The sequence below is a fragment of the Acinonyx jubatus genome, chromosome E4 (genome assembly GCF_027475565.1).
Source record: "Acinonyx jubatus isolate Ajub_Pintada_27869175 chromosome E4, VMU_Ajub_asm_v1.0, whole genome shotgun sequence".
Lineage (NCBI taxonomy): Eukaryota > Metazoa > Chordata > Mammalia > Carnivora > Felidae > Acinonyx > Acinonyx jubatus.
In genome coordinates, this window is record NC_069395.1 from 27,377,981 (window position 1) to 27,397,502 (window position 19,522).

Here is a 19,522-nt window from a genome sequence, read left to right on the forward strand (position 1 = left end):
GTCAGGCTCTGTGCTGAGAGCATGGAGCCTGCTTTGGATTCTCTCTCCCTCAAAAATAAATAAACTTAAAAAAATCCTGTGAACAGTGGAAGTTTCTGAGGTTCTGTGGGCAACACATAGCTAACATTTATGAAGCATTCACCTTTTGCCAGGAATCACACTAAGAGCCTCCATAAATTATCTTGTTTAATCCTATCCAAGAGCCAGTGACATAGCACTATGTTTTTTAAGATTTTTTTTTTTTTTTAAGTAATCTCTACAGCCAATGTGGGGCTTGAACTCACAACCCAGAGATCAAGAGTTGTGTGCTCCACTGACTGAGCCAGCCAGGCGCCCCTGAAATAGCACTATTTTATTGCCGTTTTCCAGATGAGATCATTCTTATTTGGAGGGGTTCAGTAACATTCTAAAGATCATAAGCTGGTCAGGGCCCGAAACTTGGTTCTATCCGACTCCTGGGCCCATGCTTTTACCAGCACCAAAAGATTTCATCCCACTGGCTTTAGGCATCCATGTAAGGTTATAATAAATTACCTTCTCTCTCAGCATCTAGAATAGCACCAGCTATGTACTATCCTTGGGAGAATTGAGAGAACTGACTTACAGTTCCTCAAAGTTTCTGCGTTCTGTGATTCAGATGAGGGCTGCACCATCCAATAGTCTCCCGACATGCATTCTGGCGCCACCACTCTGGCTGCAATATGAGAACACGGAGCTGGAGCAGGGAGCCGTCAAGCAAGACTATTTAGAAACAATTCCGCTGTTTCCAAACAGAAATAACTAACCAAAATTAAGTCTAGCCCAGTGCTAGCACATGATAAGCGCTTCAATAAATATTTGTGGATTGGAGGGAGGGACCATGAGATTGAAGAAGGAATTAAGCGTTTTCGGAGATAAAATGACTGGCATTGGTAACAGATGAAGTGGAGGGACTTTCCCAATTTAGTGAACAAGGTGCACGGTAGGGAATTTGGCATTCCTTCGCAGGGCTCGGTCTAATTCCCTGAAATTCCTTCTCTATCACGTGCTCCAGTTAGTGACTTGGAGGTGTGGTCCTTTTAGAGGAGGAGTTCATGATTGGAGCGGAGCGAGGGGGCGGGGCCTGCCGCGGGAAACAGGGCCTCGCAGGTGGGGCCTGCCGCGTAGGGGGCGGGGCCAGGCCGGATGGGGCGGCACCCCGCGAGCGGGAGGCGTGGCCGAGGGGACAGGGCCTGTGATTGGAACTGCGGGAGGAATGCCTGTCAGGAGGAGGAGGGAGCACCCGAGAGGAGGTGACGCGGCCACGGAGGTGACGCCGAGTGGTCGCGCGCCCCTTCCGGCGCGGGGAAGGCGCTGAAGATCCGGGGCCGCTCGGCCGCAGGCCGCCTCCAGCGCCGCGGGATGTAGCGCCGGGGATCGCGGCCCCCAGCAGAGCCCGCCTGCCGGCCGTAAGTTCCCCCCGGCTGCTGCGGCGAGCGGGTGTGCGGGGATCGGCCGCAGCTCAGGAACCCCCGGGAGCCTCGGCGCAGGCCTGAGGCTGGGACAGCCCTTGGGACTGACTTGCCCAGAAGCCCCAAGGGTCTCGAGACCCCCACCCAGGAGCCGGCCGCGCCTCCCGGCTACTCTGCGGTCGGGGTTGTAAACATTTCCGGCCCCTCCCACTTCGCGCCGCCTCCGAGGCGGCCTCCACTACAATTTAAGGGCGGGTGGGCTGCTCGTCCTCCGACTTTCTCAGTCGACTGCCACAGTCCCGGTGAGTGCCGAGTCTTCCCAGCCCCGGTGGGAGGTCGAGACGTCTGGATTCCGGCCCTGTATCGAGACGGGCCAGGCCAGAGCTAAGCCGGCTCCCAAGGCCGCTGCGCCAGGCAAGTGGGGAGTGGGGGGGTGCGGGCTTGGGTCGCAGAACCACCTCTCTCAGCCTTTGGTGGCAGGGGCAGCCCCCAGGGTCCTCGACCACAAGTCCTTGGCAGATCGAACCGTAACAGTGTCCCCACCTCGACTTGGGAGAGAAAGGGAGATTAGTGGACAATTTACCTTTATTTAAGGTAATCCTAAAAGCTGAAATGTGAGCAAAATCCAAACTGGGGGAAAACGGAATTTTATTACCTCAGAAATCTCACATCGATGTATGCCATCTCATGTTTGAGATTTTAGGTCTTCAAAGCTTTGGTTTTAAGGTAGACCTCCACAGAATATACCTAATTGCAGAGTAGAATCTGAAAGCCTTCTGTTCTCAGTGGCCAAAAAATTTACATGATTCTGAAGGGATTTAAAAAATAAATGACCACTCTGCCTGCAAGTAGGAAAGGATCACTAGGCTCACCATTGCGAATGGGTAAAGTGTACCACCTTAAGTAGGCTTTTAGGCTATCTTCAGTTTTTTCAGTCTGGCCTCATTTTGCCTTTGGAAGATTCCCTTATAGAAAAATGGATTATTCACTGCCCTGGGCGCTATGTTCTTTCAAGCCTGCTTTGGCTCATACCAGGTGTGCTTCTGGAATGGCCACTAGTCCCATCTTTACCTATCAAGATACTTCCTTAAAATCTTCCACAAAACCTTTCCTGATCGTTCCAACTAAAGTTGAACTTTTCTTCTGAACTTCTCCTCCAGCATTTACTGACGTTTGGCCTTGTAGGGATGTTAGTAGAAAACAAAAATTATTGCCCCCTCTTAAAATAGAGGTCAGCAACCATGTTAGGCCTCTAATGCTCCTTTGCCTTATCTCTGTAGCCACAGTGCCATGTACATTGTAAATAATCAATAGATATTGTCAGATGGAGAAAGAATAGAGTTTGTGCTTCTTTCTAGGCCAGTTAAGTTTGTTCTCTGTTTGCCTAGGAAATTTCCTTTGACTCCTATACTATAAAGCCACACTGAAACTCTTTAACACTCTTGCTATATTATCCTGTCCCATCTACCTGTAATCACACTGGTGAACTAAACAGTCATCCTTAAACCCAGAAGCTTTATTAATTATGGTGTTTGTTTTTGTTTGTTTTTTTCCTAGTACGGATACTCATCAAAGTCATTACATTTTTCCCTTAATGTCCGTGTATCTCTAATGTTGCCCACCAGATTTTGTTCCTCTCACTGTGCTCAAAGTTAATCCCCTTTTCCTGCTCAGAAACGTTGGCATGATTAATGTTTATAAGGTTTGTAGTTATCTTAGATTGAAAGGATCCTTGAACGTGCCCTGTAGGCAAACCAGTTCCGACTGATTGACTTTTAGGCATGCATCTAGGTTGGGGCTTCTGAGGTACACCTTGTAAAGTGACTGCTGTGATGTATAACTGTATCGACCATGTATCTGAAAGCCAGGTATTCAAAACAGGGACTGGCATACAACTCCATAAGCCTGTGTACTTTTTTTTTTTTTTTTTTGTCATGGCATTTGAAAAAGGTTCTCTGTCTCTGTTTGGGATCAAAAAGACTCCTTCTGTTGGGCTAGCTGGAGAAGAGCTACAAAGGAAGTTAGATTGTGATGTTCTACTTCAGACTCTAAGTCAGTGACACTTAGCATCCCGTGAGAAAGCCAAGGCACCATTACTGCAATTTGGTGATTTTCAAACATAGGCCTTGGCCTTGACTCATTTTTCCCCCAGCAGTTGTGAAACCACCTCTAACAGAGGCATGCATCGAGAAGATGGCTGTGTTCTTTGACTTTACTGCTAGACTAATCTTGCTTTAGAACAGTAGAGTCGGGCAGACGTAGATAGAGCCTACCCGTGCCTATCCACAGAATTTCTAAGGGTCCGGGGACTCTAGATTAAAAATTCCCAGAAGAAGCTTTATGCCTTTGACTCCAGGGAAGGAGGGAAACTGGTTCACAGAACTGGCTCACAGAATAAATGTCTCCAGAAACTGTGAGGGATACAAACTGTAGCTAGAACTGGCCGGTGATTAAGAATCAGTTCTTTCCCAAATGTGGCACAGGATTATCTTATTTATAGGAGCACAAACACCTCCCTGCCTCCACAGCTTTATTCTCTAATATCATAGGTTTATCCAGTTGGAAAGCTTAGTGGTAAAGATTTTATTAGCTTGAATTGACGAAATCCCATCAAAAATGCACTCAGTGGAGTTAGGCCCAGTTATAATTTGCTATATTGGGTGTGGCGAGTTTGAGGGGAAATGTATTTCCTCTAAAATACATAAGGATGTAGAAAGCTGGCAGAAAGCTGAAGTATATTTGATGCTCCTGAGTGTTCTCAGAATCAGTCCTGAGACCTTAAGGGTTTATGCTGGTTTTATACAATAGAGACAAAAACACTTGCTTGTAACCATCCCCAGTTGTTCATGAGTGGTCACCCTATCAGAAGTTATATTTCCAGGTCCTAGTGTTATTTGCTCTCCTCTCTTGCCAGACCTCCGATCCCTATCTCTCCCTTTCCTGTCTCTGTGTTGCTACAGTTTACAAGACCAAACCGGACAATGGACTTTGCTCACTATGATGATGTGATCTCCATTGACCTCCATTGTATGTACTTTACATGATGCATGATGCCGTATCTTGTATGATGAGTTGCAGCTGATGGCTGGTTTGTGAGTTAACTAGGATGTCTGTTACGTTTAGTGACTCTGGGCCTAGAAGACAACGCTGAGGGGAGGTGTAGGAGCTAGTGACAGAGGAGCTAGAGGGAAATCAGAAGAATTAACAGAGAGTGATTTGGACTGAAAGCGAAAAGACTAATGATGGCCAAGAGACAGAGATCATCCTAGGAGAACATTAGACTTGAGGGTATAAAAACTTTGCAGGTCAAATGAGGAAATGAATATCAAGCTGGATTCTGCATTGGGTCTCTAACTGCCCAACTTAAACGTTTGCCTATGTTATTCTCATTGCCTCAAGTGAAATAGTTACACAGCATTTGAAATAACTGAATTTAGTGTGTGGCCATCCTAGGTTATGTGTTCTCTCCCTCCACTGCCCTCCTGGAACAGTGAAATTGTATCGCTGATTTTGTACATGTCAGAAATGACCTTGTGCCATCTGGTTAAAGGCTCTTTGAAGACACTTGTTCAACTGGGTATTTTGCACAGTACCTTAGAATACCTTAGGGTGCTAGTGCTAAATATATGTGTTAAATATTCAGTGAATGTATTGGCTTACTCTGAGGAAAAGGAGAAAGCCCCACAAGCACAAGAAAAAGTACATAAACCCTTAGCTAATGACAAGAAGCTAATAAGTCATATGCTTGCCCACTAGAATGCTGCCCTATTCATTCATTCATTTTGAAATACTGTATAGGTTCTGACCAAAATCAAGGGTACATATCACAGAACCTGAGTACTTTCTTTATTCATTCATTCATTCATTCATTCATTCATTTATTTAGCCTTGGTGGCCTGCCTCTAAAGTGCTGGTAGCAGTGTTTTAAGCTAAGTGTATTCCCCTATTCAGACCTCTCCAAAGGGCCCAAAACTTTTTTTTTCCTCTTGTATAAATTATTTCTGAGGAAAGCGGTTTATTCACTCTGAGGAAATATGTTTTGCGGTCAACCTATTGAAAAAGATTTCCCAGTGTTTCTTATGTGGATTGCCTATTTCCTGAGGTTTTCAGGGGCCTTCAGTTTCCTGTTCACCTTGGGCTCAGTTGTTCGCTATGGCTGCGGGCTGGCGTCTGTCTTGTCAGAATCTTGCGCATTTCACGGAAGAAAAACTATCTATGTGTTGACACCATATAAAGGTCTGCTGTACAGTGAGTTACTGTTTGCTCTCTTGAACTCGACTTGCCTGTCGCTGTCAGCTGTGCTTGTGAGTTGAGCATAGCATGACTTTTGAAACCTGAGGACTGCCCTCATCTGACGACATATATCCAATTGTAATCCCCGAGAAGGAACTGTAATCGGTCTTGGATGAAAAGAGAACTGGTACAGATATCAAAGATGTTTAAAAACACACACCCCGCGCGCGCGCGCGCGCGCACACACACACACACACACACACACACACACGGGATTTAAATAAAAACTTGAAACAAAAAAAGATATCAAAGATGTTTATACAGTGAACAGTGGTGGGAGATAGATACAGTGTCTCTCACAGGCAGTGGTGATTACTGCCTATTATAAAAGGGTTGGATTCCCTAAGCTTAAATTTCCTCTCTGGTAGTGCAACCCACTCCCTGTGCAGGTATTGTTTGGCCCTGTGGTTATTGGGTTTGGATAACCAGTGCATAAAAATGCGAATATGCTGGTCATTACTATTGCTAGGAGTAATAAACTCCTTTGTTGTGGGGGGAGGGGTTCGACTAGTAATTTACAAGATGACGGACATCTTTGGGCACTTTTCCTCTCTTTTTTGATATCATTTTCATATTTTCATCTCCCTGAGGCCTAATTGAAAGACTACTCCCTGAAGTCCAACTCCGGAGAACCTCAAGTGTTTGAAGTTTTTCCTAGAAAACTGAGTTCTAGGTTTCTCTGGTTAAGGATTTGTGTGCCTGTCTCTAGTTTCTGAAAGACTAATTTGAGTGGCGCTTAGATGATGAGCAGTGGTGGTGGGGACAAGCTCTTGCTGAGCCGGTTGTTTGGTATGTGTGTGGCAAAGGGCAAGGCTGGGGCTGCCTCCTTGTCTTCAACTTCCTGCTTCCAGGTAAGTTATTGCTTGCTTTAAGGAGAGATTGTGATGAAAGCTTGTTATACAAATGTTGAACCCAGGCTATAATCCTACAATGGAATTAGTAGACATCGCAGAGAAATTAACCCCCGGGCCTCTAGCTCCCAACCAAGTTCCTTCTGCATGCAAGGCACATGTGTCAGAGCATTTGTAGATAAAGCCCAACTGAGTTCAGTTGGCATTTAATTTATTTCTACGGCTCGGGTGTTCTTGAAGTATAGATGACCCTTGAACAACACAGAGGTTAGGGGCACTGACCCCTGCACAGTTGAAAATCTACATAATAACTTTTGACTTCCCCAGAAGTTAACTACTAATAGCCTACTGTTGACCAGAAGTCTTACCAATAATATAAACAGTTGATTAACACATATTTTGTATGTTATATGTAGTATATGCTGTATTCTTGCAATATAGTAAGCTGGAAAAAAGAAAATGATATTAAGACAATCATGAGGAAGAGAAAATATATTTACATTCACATTACTGTACATATATGTACTGAGGAAAATCTGCATATAAGTGGACCCATGCAGTTCAAACCCGTGTTGTTCAAGGGCCAACTGTAATTACAGCCAGGGGCTGGCTTCGTATTTTTGCTCCTCATTCTCAGAACCAAGTGTTTCTTGGGCAGAATAGCTTTGGGAATGGTAGGCTAGACTCTCCTCAGTAAATGGGCTCCACACTTGTGGGAGGGGGTTGCAGGTGAGTAGCTGATTTTCTTGGTGACAGTTTGGTACCATAACCACAGATCCTTTGAAGACAAGCAACCAGATGTTACATTTTCAACCTTATCTGTCAGCTTAGTAAAGTTCTGAGTAAAGACTAATATTAAAGAGGGAGAACAAGGAATGGATTTGAATTTAGCAGTTAACTGGCCTTCAGAATTGGAGACAGGATGTGCGTTGATTAGCTGTGTCTTACTCAGTGTCGACTCGCGGATATGAAACTGTAAGAGGAATCAATTCTCAATACCCTTCATGTTTGTGTTTGCTTTTAGTGTTTACCACCACAGGGAGATCTCTGCCCCCTGGGGCTGAGAGACCCCAACCTATCCCCAAGCTGAAGCTGCAGGGGATTGAGGTACCAGCCAGATGTCTTCTCACAAAGGATCTGTGGTGGCACAGGGCAATGGGGCTCCTGCCAGTAACAGGGAAACGGACACGGTGGAGCTGGCTGAACTGGGACCCCTGCTAGAAGAGAAGGGCAAACGGGTCATTGCCAACCCAACCAAAGTAAGTTGTCATCCCAGGAGTCATTCTTTTGATCAGAACCTCTCATTAGGCCTGTGTCAGTCTCCACTTTTTTACGATCTCCCCTCTCTCCCCAAAGGCAGAACCATAGCACCCTGGGAGTATCTCTATCCCAGTCCTTATCATACTGTATTATCCGTATCTTTTTTTTTTCTTTATTATTTTTTTAATGTTTATTTATTTTTGAGAGAGACAGAGACAGAATGCGAGTGGGTTGGGGCAGAGAGAGAGGGAGGCACAGAATCTGAAGCAGGCTCCAGGCTCCGAGCTGTCAGCACAGAGCCCGATGTGGGGCTCGAACCCACGAACCGTGAGATCATGACCTGAGCCAAAGTCGGACGCCCAACCGACTGAGCCACCCAGGTGCCCCACTCCTCCTTCATTCTTAATGTTACCCATCACATCCACCTACGAGCCACTACAAAAGAGGAAGGGGGAAGGGGGCACCTGGGTGGCTCAGTCGGTTAAGCGTCCGATTCTTGATTTCGGCTCAGGTCGTGATCTCACAGTAGTGAGTTCAAGCCCCACATAGGGCTCTGCGCTGACCACGCGGAGCCTGCTTGGGATTCTCTATCTCCTTCTCTCTCTGCCCCTCCCCTGCTCGCTCTCTTGCTCACTACTCTCAAAAATGAGTAAGGGGAAAAAGGAGAAGGGCCCACCCTTTCTGGAAGTACCTCACAACACTTCCATTTACAGCCCATAGGCCAGAACTTAGTTACATCATTCTATTCAGCTGCACTGGACTTTAGACCTCTTCACTCGGCCTGCGTAAAATCACAGTAACATTGCCACCCTGCGTAAAACCAAGGACCTTTTTACTGAGGAAGAGAGAGAGAATGGACATTGGGGTAGGCAAACAGGAATCTACATCACAAAGTTTAAGAGGGACCGTTTGTTTCCCAGGGCCCATCAACAGGAGAGAGAAAGAGAATAGCCCAGAGAAGGAGCTGAACCTCCAGGCTTTCCATCTCCATGGTTTGGAGCCTTGGGACTGAGAGAAAAGTCTCTCTCCCTGATAGGGGAGTGCTCACCCGTGTGCAAGTTTTATGTCAAGGTTCCTTGGGGTACAGGACTCAGTGCTGCTGCTTTCTACAGAACCAAGTTTGGAGGCCCTGACACCTCTGGGAGCTGCTAGGAATACAAAGTTTCCGTCATGATATAATCCCCAGAGTCAGTGCACAGGGAACTAGGAACAGATTTAAATTGTTAAGGGAATCTCTGCAACTCTGTCTTTTCCATTGTTTTGAGAATTCAGCGGTCTGGAATAGAGAAACATTTGGGAAATGGGGGACAGTTGAGAACCACTGTCCAAGAGGTAAGGATGGGCTGTCCCGACCTAAAGAACAGGTAGGACTGACGTGCCAATCCGATATCGCTTTGATGTCCGCCCCCGTCAGTCTGTCTCCTGCCTGCTGAATTGAGCATCCACCCCAGCCTGTACCAAGTATTAATAAAGCTTGAACCGTAGTGTTATAAACTCACTGTCATGCTTTTAGAGAAAAAAGCTGCAAGGCCCTATGTACAGGAGAGAAGCTAGGCAGAAAGCGTTCAGCTTGGGTTTCTCTGGATCTTTCTGATCTGGAATGGCACCATTTATGAGATGACTCTTAGGATTGTTTTTTGGGGTTTTGGGGTTTTTTTTCCCCCCCTACAGGCTGAAGAAGAGCAAGCATGCCCAGTGCCCCAGGAAGAGGAGGAGGAAGTGCGGGTACTGACACTTCCCCTGCAAGCCCATCATGCCATGGAGAAGATGGAGGAGTTTGTGTATAAGGTACAGCCCGCTGGGTTCCGTTCTGGAAGGAGAAGGACGGCAGGCTTCCTGGGGATGCTCCCAGCTGGCAAACGTGCATTAGATTGAAGAACTTTTATGCCTGAATCCGTATTGCCTACCATGTTAGACGTTGTTCAAAATATATTCTAAAACAGAAGTTCTCGGCTTCTTTTTTTTTTTTTTTTTTTTTTTTTTGCCCATGGATCCCTTTGGCAGTCATCAGAATTTTTTAATTTTTAAAACTTAAAATTTTCATGTGGGCCTCCTTTACGAACACATTAAATATGCATTCATGGAAAATGATAACGTATTTTATTTAAATTTATAATTTCTAAGCGGTGAAGAATAACAATATTTTGGTATCTGCAAAGCTAATGTATGAAAACATCTATGATTTCTGTGGGTGACAGTCAAAAGGTCTAGAACTACTGGGCTTTGTTGTTCACATTTATAATTGAAAGAAACGTTAGATTTCAGTTAGAGGTGAGTGAAAATAAAAATAATTTCTTCCCATCCAAATTTCCATCCACTCCCTGGATTCTGTCCATTGTCCTTGTGCCCTGGGTTAAGAATCACTGCTCTAAAAAGACACAGTCTTAACCTAAGGAGGACTTAGAATCTACTGGGGGGAAAGGATCGAGCAGGGGTCAACCAGAATCCCCTGGAGTAGAGGAGCAGAGGAGGGCAAAAAAAGTATGTTTTTTGAAACCATATATTTCATTTCTATTTCTTTGTTTTCACTCACTGTATTAATTTTGAAATTTTAAAGATTGAGATACGCTTAATCTAAAGCACATCCAGATAAACTAACAGAACGAAGAACAAAGGCATTAACAAAAATTGGTCGAGATACACAGTACTGCGATAGCCTCATTGATACTCTGTCTTGGCTGATTCCCTGTTACCTAGGACCACCCAAAGCATGCTTGACATTCTCCTAGACTGGCTGTCCTTCGCCCCTTGTGCCTGGGAAGACTGGCCTCCTTTGGGACCCTTCTTAGAGAGTGTGTATGTATTCCAGGTCTGGGAGGGACGCTGGAGGGTCATCCCATATGACGTACTCCCCGACTGGCTAAAGGACAATGACTACCTGCTACATGGCCACAGACCGCCGATGCCCTCCTTCCGGGCTTGCTTCAAGAGCATTTTCCGCATCCATACAGAAACTGGCAACATCTGGACCCATCTGCTTGGTGAGTGATCTGGGTGGGGGAAATACCCATTGTTTTTGTCTTCTCAAATCTCAAGGGATTGTATAGCCTTTGTCCATGGGTAGGAAAAAGGGCAAAGCTATTCTGATGGATTGATCCTCGATCATGATCTCTGAGACGAGAGGAGGAAGGCCTAGAACCCGGAAAAGAAATTAGAACTAGATGTTCTCATGTGATCCCTGGCAGAACCGTCCTCGATGGAGGCAGACCCTTCGAGTTCATAAATTCCTGCTGTCAAAACAAAATGCTGGTATTTCAAAAAAAAAAAAGTGCACGTACTCTCTTTTTCCTTAGGCTTTTTTTTTTTTTTTCTTTTCCCTCCTGCAGGTTTTGTGCTGTTTCTCTTTTTGGGAATCTTGACCATGCTCAGACCAAATATGTACTTCATGGCCCCTCTACAGGAGAAGGTGGTTTTTGGGATGTTCTTTCTGGGTGCAGTGCTCTGTCTCAGCTTCTCCTGGCTCTTTCACACCGTCTATTGTCATTCAGAGAAAGTCTCTCGGACTTTTTCCAAGTGAGTTGAAAGAACGTCAGGAGCGAAAGACCGCATGCGACTGTCAACGTCTTGTGACTGGAGGGCTGACTGGGTAGTGGAAACGCCAATAACTCCCAAAGGTTCCCTGATTGACGGGCCAGGGGAAAGGCTTTCTATTTTGTGGGCATAGTAGGGTGGTACAGTTTTTCTCTTAAATCCTTCGTGGAAAAATGCCCCACAGCCTCCGCAACTGATAGAACCCGAGTGTGGAACATATTTTTTACCCGTGCAGCGCTGTCCTTTTGTAAACTTGGGGTGCCAGTGGGCTGCTCTTCGAGCATGTGCCCAGTACTATCTGGCCTTCCTGTTGGCCCGGCAGGGTGTGGCGGTGTTCCATGCTTCATTCTGCCAGCGTTTCTACCCACCAGTCAAGTTAAGCTTATCTGTGCTGCCCAGGCACTCTGGCAGCCCCAGATGCCCCTCATCTAATGTTTTTCATATTCCCCAATGCTGCGCCCGGAGTTCTGTTTGTTGTTTTTAATTTTTTTTCAATGTTTATTCATTTTTGAGAGACAGAGAGAGACAGAGCGTGAGCGGAGGAGAGGCAGAGAGAGAGGGAGACACAGAATCCCAAGCAGGCTCCGGGCTCTGAGCTGTCGGCACAGAGCCCGCGACACGGGGCTCGAACTCACGAACCCCCGAGATCATGACCTGAGCCGAAGTTGGACCCTCAACTGACTGAGCCACCCAGGCGCCCCCCGGAGTTCTGTTTATTTGCTTGGTGGTGGTGGTGGTGGTTTTGGTTGTGATGGTGGGTTGTTTTGTTTTTCCTGTAACACTGGTAACAGAAATACATTTTTATCGTTAAAAAAGTCGACTAAGTCAAAACAGTACCTCTTAAGAATACTCCCAATTTAAGGGTTTTGTTTTAGGAACTCAACTTAATCAGAACTGAAGGGAGGACATTCAGAGCCCGTTGTGAATGGAAAGCTGGGAATCAGGGAATTGTGACAGAACTCCTAAATCGAAGTATCCACTAGGGGGAGATATGGCTGCCCACAACTGAGGGAAGGGATGAAGTCCTGTGATCAGGGGTTCGTAGAAACTTTTCCATTGCAAAACAGATGTGCTTGACCTGGTGGGTGTTTGATCCAGGATATAGGATTGTATGGGAAATGTATGTATGGGATTGTATGGGAAATGAGGGAGACAGAATGGTCAGATCTGGGAGCAGGTGAACAGAAAGAACAAGTTAAACAAGCCATAGGATGTCTTTCTTTCTCCCACTGATTCATTTCATTTTTGTGGCTCTTTTTTAGACTGGATTATTCAGGGATTGCTCTACTGATTATGGGGAGCTTTGTCCCCTGGCTCTATTACTCCTTCTACTGCTCCCCACAGCCACGGCTCATCTACCTCTCCATCGTCTGTGTCCTGGGCATCTCTGCCATCATTGTGGCACAGTGGGACCGGTTTGCCACTCCTAAGCACCGGCAGACAAGAGCAGGTGGGTAGGAAGCCCTAGTGTAAACCTCATTTGTATTTGGGCCTTGGGCCCTAATAGGCTCAACCCTGGGCCCTGTGGTTTGCAGTTCGGGGAGCCCAGCTGAACGTGGACTTGTGTTTAACCTTCAAAACACCGTGGATTTTCAAAGTTCAGTTCTCCCCCATGTTTCAGACTATTTCAGTGGCATGCTAGCTAACAGGACACCTGGTCACCAAGTTGATCAATCCACTGCAAGTATAAAAATGACTACTCTTAAATTTGGTTTCAGAAAGCTAAAAGATGTACAGAGCATGGTCATTTTAATGACCTGAGTCCTAAGCACTCAAACCAAGGGATTAAAATTCAAACACCTGGAGTTATTTTTCCTAAGGGAATGGAAGACTGGGTTTGGTGAACGAAAAAGTACCTTGAGCGTAAACACTGGTCACAACGTCTGTAGCAGCCATCAGCATACACATCTTTGTGTTGGCTCATCTGGACCCCCCTTTTAAGCTTTATTTTGGAAGCAACACACAAGTTGCCGCTAGTCTTTAGGCCCTTTGGACTTCATGTCTGCTGTGTTTTAACCTTCAGTTAAAAGAATAAGTTAAAGAAGTTAAAGAATAAGGCACCATGCTTTAACAAGGGCATCCACAGAAACGCAGAAGGTCGTCCCTGCCCTCCAGTTATGTGTAGCGCGGTGGTGTGGAGACAGACACCCATTCTTCCCTTCCTCTTAACCTACTCGTGTGTCCCTGCAGCCTTGACAACTTCCGATCTGGGTGTGTCTGTCTACCCAGGAGGTCAGAGTTCTGTTACTTAAATCTTTTATGATCTTAATGGAAAACGTGCCCAACTTCCCTCTGACTTGCAAGCCATCTACCTGAAGCCTTGCCATTTAGGCTCTGTGTCTGAGTCAGCCATCAGAGGGCTTTGATAGATATGGCCTTTGCTCTCTCTCGCTCTCCCCGCCCCCCCCCCCTTTTTTTTTTTTTTTTTGGTAAGGCTTCACATTTCTTAACAAATAGTAAAGAAAAGAACGGCGGATATTTGCTCTTGGTGCTCCTTACAAGGTAATAGCGATGTTAGCACTTACACAGCCTTCTTCCCATTCTGGATATTGATGAAATGTCTGCTGTTATCCATCAAGGGGCTCAATTTCCTAAACATGGAGGATAGGTAATTGTCATACTACACATCTGAATTCCGGAGAAAGACAACAGTGCCTTCCGTGTAGTGGATGCTTCCTTGCCTGACAGTCGTCTCTCTGCTTTATTCAGGGGTGTTCCTGGGACTTGGCTTGAGCGGTGTTGTGCCCACCATGCACTTTACCATTGCTGAGGGCTTTGTCAAGGCCACCACAGTGGGCCAGATGGGCTGGTTCTTCCTCATGGCTGTGATGTACATCACCGGAGCTGGCCTTTATGCTGCTCGAATTCCCGAGCGCTTCTTTCCTGGAAAATTTGACATATGGGTAAGAGATGACTCTGCCAGAAGGGCCTGTGATGGTGAGTGAGAGCAGCCACAGTGAAAGGTCTGAGTGAAAGGCGGTGAGAGACATGGAGATCGGGTAGTGTTTGGGGGTGCGTATATTTACGTGGCAGGGAAATAACCAAGGTTACCATTTTGACGTACCGCCGATAAGATTTTTAAAATTTTTCTGCAACGCAAATACCACTTTTATGGTACAAAAAAAAAAACTGTTTTCAAGGAGGAGACTGCTTTCTGCTACTTATTTCTAATCTCTCCTTGCCACTGTCCTAAAGGCTCTTCTCTTGTTACCCTTGCAGTTCCAGTCTCATCAGATTTTCCACGTCCTGGTGGTGGCAGCAGCCTTTGTCCACTTCTACGGGGTCTCCAACCTTCAAGAATTCCGTTACGGCCTGGAGGGGGGCTGTACTGATGACTCCCTCCTCTGAGCCTTCCCACCTGAGGGGTGGAGGAGGAACTTCCCAAGTGCGTTTAAAAATAACTTCTTTGTTGATGTGAGAGGAAGAGTCTGGGCTGTCTGTTTCTAGAAGAAACCTCGTGGAGAATTCAGTACCAACCACGCTTCAGCCCACTTTCACACCCACTGGGCAACAGACTCTCCATTTCCCTAGCTGAGGAGGGTAGGGATGGTCCGACTCAGACATGCCCCGCCTCAGCAGTCCCCCTCGTTGGCAAAGCAACTACCGTCCCCTCACAGAGACAGGACTTCGAAGCTCATGTCGAGACTTTACCGCTCCTCCGGCCATTTTGGGAAAAAAAATGATGGACTGGGACTCTTCAGAAATCCTGTTTCTGGAGGAAAATGTCCCTTCCTTACCCCCATCCTTACTTTGTAACCTGGCTTATAACAGGCCATCCATTTTTGTAGCACACTTTTCAAAAACAATTAGAACCTGGTCCCATCTTTCTAGGGCCTGGACCTGCTTTTACAGCAGGAAGAACACAGCCACCAACTTTTACATAGCCCGGCTAATCATGGAAGCGTGTCCAGGCTTCAAGTAACTTGACTTTTAATTTTGTTTTTTTCTTGGCAGAGTAATGTAAAATTAAAATGGGGAAAGATATTTAATATTTAATACTAAGCTTTAAAAAGAAACCTGCTATCATTGCTATGTATCTTGATGCAAAGACTATGATGATAATAAAAGAAAGTACAGAAGACATTTGGCATTCAAAGATCTGACATGTGTGGTCTCAACTATTTGTACACAACGCCAAAGGATGACAACCAGTTAAACAGTTTCAGATTCTGCTGAGATACAAATGTGAATCACAGGTAATTGATTGACAGGCACATGCGAGCCAATGAATGAGTCTAATTGGATTCCTAGCATCAGCTCGTCAATACAGCTTTATTTTTTTTCTACTTACCACACGGAAATTTTACTACAGAGTTTGGTTTGCTGTAGTAGCGTTCAATGATTAGAAGATTCTGAAAGGTGCTAGGAATATATCCCTTGTGATCAAAGCTCTACTACCTATTACTTTAGAGTTTGGTTCTTTTAAATTTTTTTGTTTAACGTTTATTTATTTTTGAGACAGAGACAGAGCATGAACGGGGGAGGGTCAGAGAGAGAGGGAGACAGAATCCAAAACAGGTTCCAGGCTCTGAGCTGTCAGCACAGAGCCCGACGGGGGGCTCAAACTCACGGACCACGAGATCATGACCTGAGCCGAAGTTGGACGCTTAACCAACTGAGCCACCCAGGCGCCTCTAGAGTTTGGTTCTTTTAAAACTGCCTTGCTTAAGGTTGTCTCATCAAGGGGTTATTCCATGCTTTTCTGTGCCTTTGCAAATTGCACGCAATCTGACCTGTGCTGTATTCATCAGATAGCGTAAGGTCCACAGTAATCACCAACTGTAGGCAGTTAGACGGGAATCTTCTTGAGTTACAAAGTTGGGTTCACCTCAACAGTCAGGTTTGTACAACTGGGAGAACAAACGGTTCTTTTAAAAAATAATCCAACTAGGCCAACGCACAGGAAGTTTCTCAAGCTCAAGTAGTAATGAGGGAAATGTAAATTAAAACCCAAGTGACAAACCATCCAAGTCCCACTGGATTGGCACAAATTAAAGATCCTAATGTTAAGTGTTGGTATAGATGTGGAGCAGACCAGACGCTGCTGGTGGAACTGTTTTGGTAGGATGAGTGTGGATGTGCATAGAGCATATATACATGCTACGACATTCAAACGTTTTACGAAACAACACTTTACAACATGAGATGCCTATCCTAGATCACTTGATTTTTTAAAAATGCTCCTTCTGACCCACTAACTGAATGGGTCACAACTCGCACTTTGAAAAACACTGCCCTTGAGAAACTTGGATGAAAAGATTGACTGCAACTGTATCTGGTAGCAACAGACTGCGCGCAAGCCAAATGCCCAAAACTGTAGAGTGGAAAAATACGTCGTGGTTTTCTCATGTAATGAACCACTATTTAGCAGTGACGGTTTCGGTGGCAAGCCACAACATGGCTGGCTCTCAAATAAGATTAGGGGGGAGAAAAAGATGAGAGGAGGGAGGGAAGCAACTCACAGAATATATTTGGTATGATTGTGTTTATCTAGAGCTATTAATTTGTAACACTAAAGATAGTTTAGGGATATACACACTAAAAGCTTTAAAAAACAAAGGTTAATTCAGAAAAATGGATACCTCAGGGTGCCTGGGTGGCTCAGTCAGTTAAGGGTCTTCTATACCGGCTCTTGATACTGGCTCAGGTCATGATCTCACGGTCATGAGATCGAGCCCCACATCAGACTCTGCACAGAGTGTGGAGTCTGCAGGGGATTCTCTCTCTCGCTCTCCCTGCCCCTCCACCGCTCGCACTTTTTCTCCCTCTCTAAATAAATAACTTTAAAATAAAGAAAAGGAAAACGGTTACCTCTGAAGGGGTAAGAACAGGATTAGAACAGAGGGGCACACAGACTATGTCTGAAGTAAAGCTTATATTTTCTTTTCTTTTCAATTAGGTGGTGGGTTCCTGGGTGTTGCTCCCACCATGATTATTTTTCTTGCCTACGTGCAGGAAATCTATCTCTTTGATACGCAACAATTGAAAATTTAAAAAGTACTTAAAGAGCTGGATAGCACAAGTCACAGAGTGACCTGCAGGCCCAGACCTCCACAAGCATGCTTCGTTTGGCCCACAGGTTGGGGAACGACCAACTGAAGCACAAGAGCAGCTAGGTCCTTTATACAGGGCTCGTGCTCTCAGTGCATTGATGTCTCTCATGGGAGTCGCTGGCCCAGCTCCTGTGGGCATCTGAGTTTCCAACCACTAGTGTAGCACAGAAAGGCGACAGGCCACATCTGCTCCAACTGCATCCGTTTGGGGTTTTGTTTTGTTTTGTTGTGTTGTGTTTAATATGAAATTTATTGTCAAAAATTGGTTTCCGTACAACACCCAGTGCTCATCCCAACAGGTGCCCTCCTCCATGCCCATCACCCACTTTTCCCTCCCTCCCACCCCCCCATCAACCCTCAGAATGTTCTCAGTTTTTAAGAGTCTCTTATGGTTTGCCTCCCTCCCTCTCTAACTTTTTTTCCCCCTTCCCCTCCCCCATGGTCTTCCGTTAAGTTTCTCAGGATCTACATAAGAGTGAAAACATATGGTATCTTTCTCTGTATGACTTATTTCACTTAGCATAACACTCTCCAGTTCCATCCACGTTGCTACAAAAGGCCAGATTTCATTCCTTCTCGTTGCCAAGTAGTATTCCATTGTATATATAAACCACAACTTCTTTATCCATCCATCAGTTGATGGACATTTAGGCTCTTTCCATAATTTGGCTATTGTTGAAAGTGCTGCAAAAACATGGGGGTACAAGTGCCCCTATGCATCACCACTCCTGTATCCCTTGGGTAAATTCCTAGCCAACTGCATCCGTTTTGTACGTGAGGACATACGGAGACCCAGAGCACGCGGTGAACCCTAGTGTGTTGATGTTTGCTCATTTGTCAGTAGTAGGACCCGGGAAAGAGGACCTGAGAACATTTACTAAGCATCTTTGTACTTTTCATATGTTATTTTATATCTTTTTTTTTTTTTATCTTTAACCCTGTGAAGTAGGTAGTAGTATCCCATTCCACAGATGAAAAACTTAAGGTCCCAAAAGACCAAGACTTTTTTCCAAGATGATGGACGGGATTGGAGTCAGTATCTGAATGCAGATCATGCTGACTTAAAACCCCATGCTTTAGAACAAGATCATTTAGAAAATTTTTTTAATGTTTTTATTTATTTTTGAGACAGAGAAAGACAGAGTATGAGCAGGGGAGGGGCAGAGAGAGAGGGAGACACAGAATCCAAAGCAGGCTCCAGGCTCTGAGCTGTTAGCACAGAACCTGACGCAGGGCTTGAACTCACAGAGTGTGAGATCATGACCTGAGCTCAAGTTGGACGCTTAACCGACTGAGCCACCCAGGCACCCCTAAAGCCCAAGATCATTTTAAAAATCACTTATCCTGATTTCAGTATCTTTCCTTGCCTTTATCAGAACTGCTAACTTGTAGCAAGTGAATAATACCTTCTTTCTCTAGCTGAATACATATGGTTCATTCACTTCCTGAATACTTGTTCAGGACCTGCTGTATAGCAGACACTAGAGGAGAACAAGTAAATGATGGCAAAACACTGTCAAACTGTGATTAAAGAAAGGCCAAGAATAAAAGCTAAGAATCGGGTTCTACCCCTTCCCTATAAATAAATTAAAAAATAGGAGTGAGGCTAACTTATCTCTATTTTTAGAACATCCATTTTCAATTTAAACATAGAACTTTGGGAGCAGTAGCCAACTCTTAAAATTTTTTTGTTTCTTTATTTCTGAGAAAGAAAGAGAGAGAGAGAGAGAGAGGGAGAGAGAGAGAGAGAGAGAGAGAGAGAGAGAGAGAATCCAAAGCAGGCTCCAGGCTCTGACCTGTCAGTACAGAGCCCGATACGGGGCTCAAACTCACAAACTGTGAGATCATGACCTGAGCCGAAGTCAGGCACTTAACCGACTAAGCCACCCAGGTGCCCCGAGCAGTAGCCAACTCTTAAATTACTACAGATAAAATCTAAAGAAATCATTGAGTGCTCTGTTAGTCTGGTCCTTACAGAAGCATTCACCAAGATGAAATTAAGTATGCAAATATTTTATTAGGGGAAATGCTTATACGTAAAAGAAAACATAAACGGAGTCATAGAAGGTAGGGAGAACCATGAAGCTGTGATGCAGGTCTGAGC

General features: G+C 45.2%; 1 protein-coding gene across 4 annotated transcripts; it reads left to right on the top strand.

Moving 5' to 3' along the window:
• Positions 1-1,233: 1,233 nt before the first annotated feature.
• Positions 1,234-15,448, top strand: ADIPOR1 (adiponectin receptor 1). Of its 4 annotated transcripts, none has more exons than XM_053208943.1 (9): positions 1,234-1,427; positions 1,728-1,844; positions 7,599-7,833; positions 9,506-9,622; positions 10,644-10,815; positions 11,161-11,347; positions 12,628-12,815; positions 14,075-14,268; positions 14,585-15,448. In XM_053208943.1, exons 3-9 carry the CDS (start codon positions 7,693-7,695, stop codon positions 14,711-14,713), a joined length of 1,128 nt encoding a protein of 375 aa, XP_053064918.1. In that variant the 5' UTR covers positions 1,234-1,427; positions 1,728-1,844; positions 7,599-7,692; the 3' UTR covers positions 14,714-15,448. The 4 variants fall into 4 exon arrangements, with proteins under 4 accessions (XP_053064918.1, XP_026930549.1, XP_026930548.1 ...); XM_027074748.2 differs by lacking the exon at positions 1,728-1,844 and adding an exon at positions 4,391-4,457; XM_027074747.2 differs by having other exon boundaries at positions 1,234-1,844.
• The last annotated feature ends 4,074 nt before the right edge of the window (positions 15,449-19,522 follow it).